The sequence below is a fragment of the Gavialis gangeticus genome, unplaced genomic scaffold (genome assembly GCF_001723915.1).
Source record: "Gavialis gangeticus isolate Ggan-Ray unplaced genomic scaffold, GavGan_comp1, whole genome shotgun sequence".
Taxonomy (NCBI): Eukaryota; Metazoa; Chordata; order Crocodylia; family Gavialidae; genus Gavialis; species Gavialis gangeticus.
The window spans coordinates 19,768,269-19,777,033 of NW_017729014.1; the positions used below are offsets into that span (position 1 = coordinate 19,768,269).

Below are 8,765 nucleotides of genomic sequence, written 5' to 3' on the forward strand. Positions count from 1 at the left end.
TGGTCTAATAAAAGAGAACATTTCTACTACAAGTCCTGATTGTAGTCATATTGGTCTACAGGAAAAAGCAATTTCAATGCCTGCTTAACTAACTAGCACTCTGCTAACCTCCATCTATAAAAGGAGAAGAGTTTCCAGAGTGAACCGAACTTCCCTGCTCCAAGTAGTTTATTAGCTAACGAAGTTCTGGAGCGGTAGCCAGGGGGACTTGGATTCATTTGCAGAGAAGCAGTAGCTGCAAGGAATTCACCCTCCCATCCCTGACACCCCGAGGTGGGATAGGAAGCATTGCTCCCTTGGACCAATGGCTGGGGAAGTGGTGATCTTGGTTATCTCAAGCTTGTGTTTGCTCTCGTAGTCAAGGCTCTACTTTAATAGACAGCCTGTCACTGTGCAGAGAGAGAAGCCCAGACCCCTGCACCGCTGCACCAGGCCTTTCTCCCAGTGCCCGGGGGTGCAAAGCCCATGCCATGCCCGGCCTTTCCCTAACCTTCCTCCCCATTCCCTCCACGAGCGACTTTTCTGCCCTTCCCCATGGCAGTGATGCAGAAGTTAAGTGCCGCTCCAGGAGGGCGCCCAGGGGCATCTTTCCCTGCACCACGTGTCTGTGGAGCTGGGCTCCAGCGCAAGCTCAGGGCCATGGCACCCATACTCCCCCCGTCCCTCGTGGCCCTTTAAGGCGTCTGCCCCACGCCCCTTCCCTTCCGGGGCTTGCAACACAAAGCGGCACCTCATTGGCCGGCGGCCTCCACACGCCTCTTGGCATTGGCTGCCCCAGACACGCCCCCGGCCAGGCGCGGGTTGAACCACCTTCCAAATTTGAGGGGGGGACACCTCTATGGACTCCCCCCCAAAAACAAGCAAACAAAAACCAACAAAACCTGGCGGGCACGAGCCCCCAAGGGCCGCGCTGTGCTGCTGCCGGCGGCTGCCCCGCGCTGCGCCCCTCTGGGCCGGCAGAGGCGAGCTCCCCTTTCTCTGGAGTGGTACAGCCCGCGAGAGATGCCCAGTGCGCAGCACACGTGCTCGGGGGAGCGGGCATGGGGCCGCTGCTGCTGCGGGTGCTGCGGGGTCGGCTCGGGTGAGTCCGTCCTGCCCGTACCTGGTGTTGGGGCAGGGGCAGGGGTCCCGGGGAAAGTCCTTCCTTCCTGCCCCTCAACCTGGTGGGACGCCAGGGGCAGGGGTCCTGGGGGAAGTCCTTTCCTCCTGCCCCTCAACCTGGTGGGACGGCAGGGTCCTGGCGGAAGGTCCTTCCTTGCTGGTGGGACCCCAAGGGCAGGGCAGGGCAGGGCAGGACCCCGCAGCCAGCCCCCAAGGGCTGGTGACCTTCCAGGGTGCACAGCACGTGCCTGGCTTTGTCCCGTGGGTGGGGGCCGGCCCGGCTCAGATTTGGGGTGCTGGAGGCTGGATCAGGGGCAGGGACATGCTTGCGCTGCAGGCCAAGTCCCAGGGCTGCGCCGCCCTTGCCAGTCCCGCGCCTGTCCTGCCCTTGCGGCCGTTCCTGGGTCAGCGGCGCTCCTCCCTCCAAGCCTCTCGGATGATATTGGTGAGACGGGGAGTTGGATGCCCGAGCGGCCGCGAGGAGCCAGCGAGCCACTGGAGCGTGCCGTGTGCTGACCGGGCGGCTCTGCCGCGGCACTTTGGACTCCTGCAAACAGGCGCTGGCACGACGGGTTCTCCTCTCCTCGGGAGGGGCGTCGCTTGCAAACCCAGAGGACCCTGCGGAGCGACTGGTACCGCTTCCTTCCCGTCGAGGGCCCTCCGCATGCAAAAAAGCCACCAGGCCGGTAGAGGTGCCCAGGTGCTGCGGCAGGGCAGTGACTTTTGTCAGGTCCCAAGTGCCGAGAGACTTGCCCCTCTGTTTTCCCAGTCCGGAGGTCTCCAGGGGACGCCGTGTCCACCTGGGAATCGTTCTCCTGTCTCCGGAGCTGAAGCCGCATCCTGATGATAAACGAGAGAGATGAGCGGACTACCCCCCCCCCCGGAGCAAACCCAGGGCGGGTGCGCGGGGCTCGTTCAGGCCGTGGCCCGCCTGAGGCCTCTGCCAAACTTTTTGACAAGTACAAATTTTTTCCAAAGCTGTTGAGATTTCTGAGCCTAAGTCTCATTGGCAGCTGATGGGACTTGGGGTCCTAAGTGACATGCGGAGAGAGGGCTATTTGAAGTGGCCGTGCTTTCCTTTCCATTTGAGTGGCTTGTCTCTTCCCTTTGGGGTGTGATGGACCCGTGCGGTGTGCGGCGAGGCTGATCGCGCACCCAGTGCACAGATGAAACCGCCTCGGTAGGGACCAGAGCTGTAGTTTGCATTGCTTGAAGGTGCCTGGTCTTGGCCCAGTTGTGCTTGGTGCTGTACGGACACGGCATAACGATGTTTTCCTCCTGGTCCGTTTTGGAGCTGGCCACAAGGGCTCCTCTTTGTAGCCAGAAAGTGTTTGAAGGGACGTGATGTGTGTCATGGGGTCGTCACTGGCAGGGACTCTTCGGAGGCCCGTCTCTGGGGTCCGGGAGCTCTGTGGCCCAGGTGGGGTGAAGCCGGTTGTGGATTCTCAATGGTTCTCACTCCTTCCCCGTGCAGACTGCGATGGCAACACCGCTCGACCTTTGAGGTGGCCAACGAGCCCATCCTGGAGTTCAAGCTGGGCAGCCTGGAACGAGCCGCCCTGCAGAAGGTACCAAGCCGGCCCTGCACCTCCAGGCTGGTCTTTAGCTCAGGTGGCAGGACGCTTCTCCCAGCCCCTGGTTGGTGACCTTTTGTCCTCCCCATCCTTGCGCCACCTCTTCCAGCTCCTACAATGCACGTCTTCACCCTGGCTGAAGGGCAAATCCGAGCTTCGCCTCTCCTCAGGGCATGAGCCTGGTGCCAGGCTGGTGGGCAGGTGAAGAGGGACTCTGACAGGGGCTGTGTGTGGGGCTGGGGTAGCTTCATTAGGTCCCTCTGTGTGTCAGGGATAGGGGGGTGCTGAGTCCCCTTCTGTCGCGCCTTCCCTCCGACAAGGGGAGCTGCCAGCCTCACTTGGTCCTCGTTCATCCCCAGGCACTAAACGACTTGAAGGGCAAGACTGAGGCCATTCCATGCGTGGTCGGGGGACAGGAGGTGTGGACGTCTGACGTGAGGTACCAGTTGTCGGTGAGTCCCAGCAGTGAGTGCCTGGTTGCAGGGGCCCTGGGAGTTCCAGCGTTGCGGGGTGGGATGGGTCTCTCTTCATCTAGCCAGGAGCAAGGTAGCACAGGTCACCAGGGGCCCCGGGGACATCCCTCTTAGGCCCCAAGAAACCGTCCTGCTGCCTGGACCCACTTCCATCCAGTCCGCTGGATGAATGCAGCTGGAGCAGCTGCAGAGGAAGGCGGACGAGCCCTGTAGCTGGCAGATGGGTCTTGGCCCGGTCTCTGTGCTATCCCAGTCTCCAGCAGAAGCTGTTGTAAAACCCTCAGTTAGTGCGGGTTTCCGGAGCGATGCAGAGCCTGGCTCTGCCTGGCCTCGGAGTAGCTGAATTCTGGGCTGGAACCTGCATTTCAGCCTCTTTCTGCATAGACGAGGCTAATGTTTGTTGTAAGCAAGCGTGATAGCGAGACTGGCTGATGTGGGACGTAGGTGTCTGGGTGACCCCAGCAGAAAGGCAAGGGAGGCTGCTCTGGAAGGGGAGCAGGTGCCTGGGAGCAGTGGGGATGGGAGGGCAGGGAGTGTTGTCGGGGAGGTATTTCATTGCAGCACAAATCACCCCAGACTTTCCTCGTCCTCTTTGCAGCCATACAACCACGCGCACAAGGTGGCCAAGTACTGCTACGCAGACAAGGTGAGCGCGCCCCGTGAGGCTGCCCGGATCTGCCGTCCAGTTTGCGGTCTGCAGGGGGCTGGCTTGAGGACGCAGGGTGGGAGGGCAGTACTGGGCTGGGCGCTCCCTTAGCAGCAGCAGCAGCAGCACAGGCCTGTGGAGGCTGCCCTGGAAGAGAGCAAAGTGCAACCGATCCTGCCTGTCCCAGCAGGTCCATAACCCCATGCTGCCAGCTGGAGGCATGTGAGCCTGCTTCCTGAAATGTGAGCGCCTTGCTGCCGTGCCAAGGAGCCAGCTGCTGTTTGCCCTAAGCCTTTCCAGTGCCACAGGCTGTGCCCTGTGCAGGTGCTTTTTCCACCTCCCTCAGGATACAGTGCTCCTCCTCCTCCTTGCAGGGGCCTGACACATTTTGGAGGGGGTTTCAGCCTCATGCAGTGCAAGGTGTGGCTGAGGTGGATGGGAGGCCTGTGCAGCCGCTGGAGGAAGTGCTGTAGGTGACTCCCTAGCGGGTCCCTTTTCCTCAGAGGTAGCACTGAGCTGGGCCCTGCGCGATGCTGGGTGCTGTGCTCCAAGACAGGCATTGGGAGACCACAGTCCCCAGCCAGGCCCTAGGTTGGGCCGTTTGGCAGCTGGAATGGAAACTTTCCCAGAAGTTTCAACTGGAGCAAAGGTGGTTCTTCTTTTCCTGCCGGAAATGGGGTGAGGGCAGGTGAAGGGTTTGACTGTCTGCAATGGGGACGGAGGACTTGCTGCTTGGGGGCAGTCTACCTGCCTGCTCTGGTCCAGCCGAAGGGGAAGCTAAACAGTGTTTAGTGTTTCTCTTGGGGGTTGCCAGCTGTAGCTTACCTTCCAGTGCCCACAGGACAGGAGCAGGCACACAGTGGTTGCAGGAGATTCAGCTGAACGATAGCACGTCCTCCGTTCCCTTAAACGTGGTATAACAGCTCATCTGTCCTCATGCCGTGCTATCCAGCTGCTGCCTGCCCTTCCAGAGGTGGCTGCTTTTCAGTAGTTGAAGGAGCCCTGCTATTTATGGCTCTCCTGTCTCACAGTGGGATACATGGAGACAGCACTTGGGGACTGCCATGCTTATTGACATGTGAAGTGATATAACTGTTCCCAAAAAATCTAGAAAACCCCGTTGACTTTGACCTGCCATCTGGTGAGGCCCTTGGTATTTAGAGTTGTGTGAGCGTGCAGCCGTGGACTTCAGGACAGGCTGCAGGTTGTCACGAATGTGTGTGGAGTGGAGGTGGGGTGGGTGGTGCCCATATAGACAGTGCGTCCTGCCTTCAGCCCTGGATCTGAGCCTTCCTGAACCCAAGGGTATCCTGATCTGGCCTTGTGTTTCCACCTGCCTCTCTGTAGGACCTGATTAACAAAGCCATCAATGCTGCCTTGGCTGTGCGGAGGGAGTGGGACCTCCGGCCCATCCAGGACAGGGCACAGATCTTCTTCAAGGCAGCTGACTTGCTGAGTGGCCCTAGGCGAGCAGAAGTGCTGGCAAAAACCATGATCGGGCAGGTAGGGCTGCATGCAAGGACTGCTGGGACCAGCCATGACAACTGGAGGGTTGGGTGCAGGAGAAATGGGCAGGCTTAATGAGGATGAGAAGCTGGTGGGGCTATACCATAGAGACGGGCCCAGGTGAGTGGCCCTAGCATTACATACACCCGTGACTCGGTGAGGACTGGCTGGATGGTGACTTACCCTCTTGGTGCTGGGCACGTTCAGCCTGTTCTGGCAGAGAGAGGGGCCTGTGTGAAGGGGGGCACTGCAAGGAGTGCTAAAATCTGCCCTTCCCAAGTCCTAAGTAGGGAATTTAAGGCCAGGCTGAGGACCAAGAGCCTGCTGAGTGGGTGGAAATACCTGGCAGCGGATGAAAGTGCCCTCCATCTCTCTTGGCTTGAGTCCCTTGAGCACTGGTTGCTGTAGAAGCAGGTGGAGGGTCCCAAGCATGGGCAGGAACTGGACTGTACGTGGGCGGCAGAGGGGGCTCACTAGCACCCCATAGGTGGCTCAGGTCTTTGCTGTGACTATTGAGAGGTAAAACAGGCATTGTTCTGGGCAGGGCTGGGGTTTCCTGGTCTGCTGGTGTTTGCTGGGCTGGATCCAGCACCCTGTAGTGGGTGAAGCTCAGTTTGAAGCTGGGGTAGGCCAGAAGTCCTCAGGGTGCTGCTGCCAAACCAGCCCCATTTTGGGAGTGAGGCTTCCTGCTGGCAGAGGCAATGTGGAGGGATGCGGTGTGCGATGACGTGTCCCGTGCTTGTCCCAGCCTCAGCGAGAGGGACGTGTAGGGGGTGCCTGAGCCTCACTGGTCTTCCCCGTTCTCCCGTCAGGGCAAAACCATCATCCAGGCGGAAATCGATGCTGCGGCCGAGCTGATCGATTTCTTCCGGTTCAATGCCAAGTATGCGATGGAGCTGGAGGAGGAGCAGCTCATCAGCGTGCCTGTCAGCACCAACAGCATGGTCTACCGGGGGCTGGAGGTGAGGAGCAGGGGCACCGACTTCCACCGTGGTGGGGCGAGCAGGGTCTCTCCCCTCGGATCAGGCTGGTGGCTGTGCTGGAGGGTGGGATAGGTGCCCCGTGCTCTTTGTGCGTCCCGGTGGGAAGCCTTTCCATCCGCCCCCACCCAGCAGGGCTTTTGCACTGTGAGATTCATCCTCTTCCTCCCTGCAGGGCTTTGTGGCAGCTGTTTCTCCCTTCAACTTCACGGCAATCGGTGGGAACCTGGCAGGGGCTCCGGCGTTGATGGTGAGTGTTTGGGACGGGGGTGGTCTTTGGGCAGTGCTTGGATTTTTTTTAAGGCATGACAGGGCCTATTGCCTTAAGCCAGCTGGGTGCCAGCAAGCCATCAGCTCATGATCACCGGTAAAGCAACTTTACTGGAAAACCAGGGCTGGGCTCCCAAAAGAGACCCAGTGCTGGGGAAAGGTGGATTTTAAGGTGCTCAGAACAAATGGTAAGGCCCACCCACTCCAGTAGCTCATCCTGGCTGCTGATAGTTGCCACCTGCCCTGAAGCAGCAGGGTTTGTTTTAAGCCTCTTGCTTGCTGTAACCCCTTTTCCGTGTAATGTTCCTTTTGCTTTTGCTAATTTGTTGGCCGCGCTGACACCTAGTGGCAAGCTGAACCTTACATTGGGCAAAACCTTGCCTGTCCTTTTTGATTGTCACCTGTGAGATGTCCCTTTTGCGCTTGTGTAAGAGAAGGGCCCTGGGATCCTCTGGGTCCCCCTTTCTCCCTGGGCTGCTTCAGGCAGGGGGCAACACCGGCGTCGATATTCTGCCGTAGTGGGCAGTGTGGCCGGGTTGGGCCGTTGTTGAGCGGTGCCGGTGGGAGGGCTGGCATAAGGACCATACGCCCTAATCGGAGCTGGTTGTAGAGCAGCGGTTGCATTAGGAGACTGTGAAATTAACTTGTTAATGAGGCTACTAATTTCACAGTTGCGCCGTGTTACACAGGCACTGGGGTCAGAAACGGCTGATCACGGCGGCACTCGTGCGAGCAGGTAGGATTGCTCAAGTGCAGCAGGCTGTTTCCAGGAGCAGCAGCTTGAGCCCGGTCGTAGCATGAGGAAGGACACGGGGGTTTTCCGTTCACTTGGGAGGGTGGGAACCGGCCAGGAGAATTGCAGGCTTTGAAGCTCCAGCCTGGCTCAGCAGTTGTGCTTTAGGGGGTAAGTAAAAGGGAGGGAGGAGAGTGGGGTGGGAGGGGGAAGTGTTAGTGCCTGGCATTCAAACAGTGGCTGAGCAGCTGCATCCAGCCCCAAGCTGCTAAACGTTGTGCTGCCCACGTAGGATGCCCAGACCCCTGGAACGGGATAGGAGCAAAGCAAGGGACTGTATGTCAGCAGATTTGGTGCTGGCAAGATGGACTGTGACAGTCAGGGTGGGTTTGGTCCTGGTACATTGTGGGTTAGATCAGAGCTGCTCCTTGCATGGGGAAGAGCTTGTCTGCACGGGGGAATCGCCTTATAATGATTTCACTGCAGCTGCCCTGGGTGGGCTCCTGATTCCAAAATAATGACTCCAGGATTATGTTGCTTTTACTCTGGAATAGGGGATCCCGGGGGGGGTCACACAGGCAAAGCAGTAATGAAATAGTCCTGCGGAGACAACCCCTGCCCGCGGTACCTGGGTCAAGGCGAGGTCCTCAGTGGACTGCAGTTGTGAGCCTTCCCTTAGGTCAAGAGGCAGAGCTGTTGGGTGAATGAGAGGCAGCATTTGGTTTTCCACTGGCTACTTCCTCACTGCTTTCACTGGGTTTTGGACAATGCAGAGGAGAGATGCTTGGTGTTTTGAAGGATGGTCGCCATAACGGAGTGAGCGTGTGTGTGTTGGGGAGAGGGGGACAGGACGTGGGACCGTCTCTTCGCTCTCCTTGCACGGTGCCTGGCTCCTGACTGGGGCGCTCAGGTTCTCCCGAACAGGCAGGATTATGTAGTCCGTTGCACAGGGGAGGCTGCTAATGAAAGAGCAATTATCCAGCTCCTATTCCAGGAAACCCATTGGGATTGTGTGTTGCTTATAGTTTGGGGGAGTGGGTGGGTGCCTTCTTGCAGGCGCTTGTGGCTCCGATAGCAGCCTGGCAGGCAGGTGCAGTGCTGGGGGGTTGGGCAGGGCAGTGGGTGTGATGTACCCAGATTCGCTCTTGCAAAAGCACCCTGGGATCTTTACTGGGCAGGACTTCAGCTTGAAACCCTAAATGAAACACACTGTGTCCATCCACTTGGTGTCCCCCCTGGGGACTGGAGGGGGAAACATCCATGCCGATTGGCTATATTCAGCCCCTCTAGAGCAATGACAAAGGCAGGGGACATAGGTTTCCAGACACTAGTGGATGTCACTCCCCAGGGGAGACTAGGAGGTGTAATGGAGGGGAGAAACATTGATATGGAGAACAGGGAAATCTTTCTGATGCGGGGGATGCATGCACCTAGGGAGCGACCTCTGTCAGGGGCCAGGGAGGGCATCCCCCCCCCCCCCCG

The 8,765-nt window shown here is 58.8% G+C and overlaps 1 protein-coding gene across 1 annotated transcript in view; it reads left to right on the forward strand.

Moving 5' to 3' along the window:
- Positions 1-974: 974 nt before the first annotated feature.
- The window catches only part of ALDH4A1 (aldehyde dehydrogenase 4 family member A1), a 23,771-nt gene continuing 15,980 nt past the window's right edge, over positions 975-8,765 (forward strand). The window contains exons 1-7 of the mRNA XM_019511922.1: positions 975-1,081; positions 2,576-2,669; positions 3,035-3,127; positions 3,747-3,794; positions 5,142-5,297; positions 6,113-6,262; positions 6,456-6,530. Of these exons, the coding sequence (XP_019367467.1) occupies positions 1,041-1,081; positions 2,576-2,669; positions 3,035-3,127; positions 3,747-3,794; positions 5,142-5,297; positions 6,113-6,262; positions 6,456-6,530 (657 nt within the window). The 5' untranslated portion in view covers positions 975-1,040. The remainder of the gene's footprint in view (positions 1,082-2,575; positions 2,670-3,034; positions 3,128-3,746; positions 3,795-5,141; positions 5,298-6,112; positions 6,263-6,455; positions 6,531-8,765) is intronic.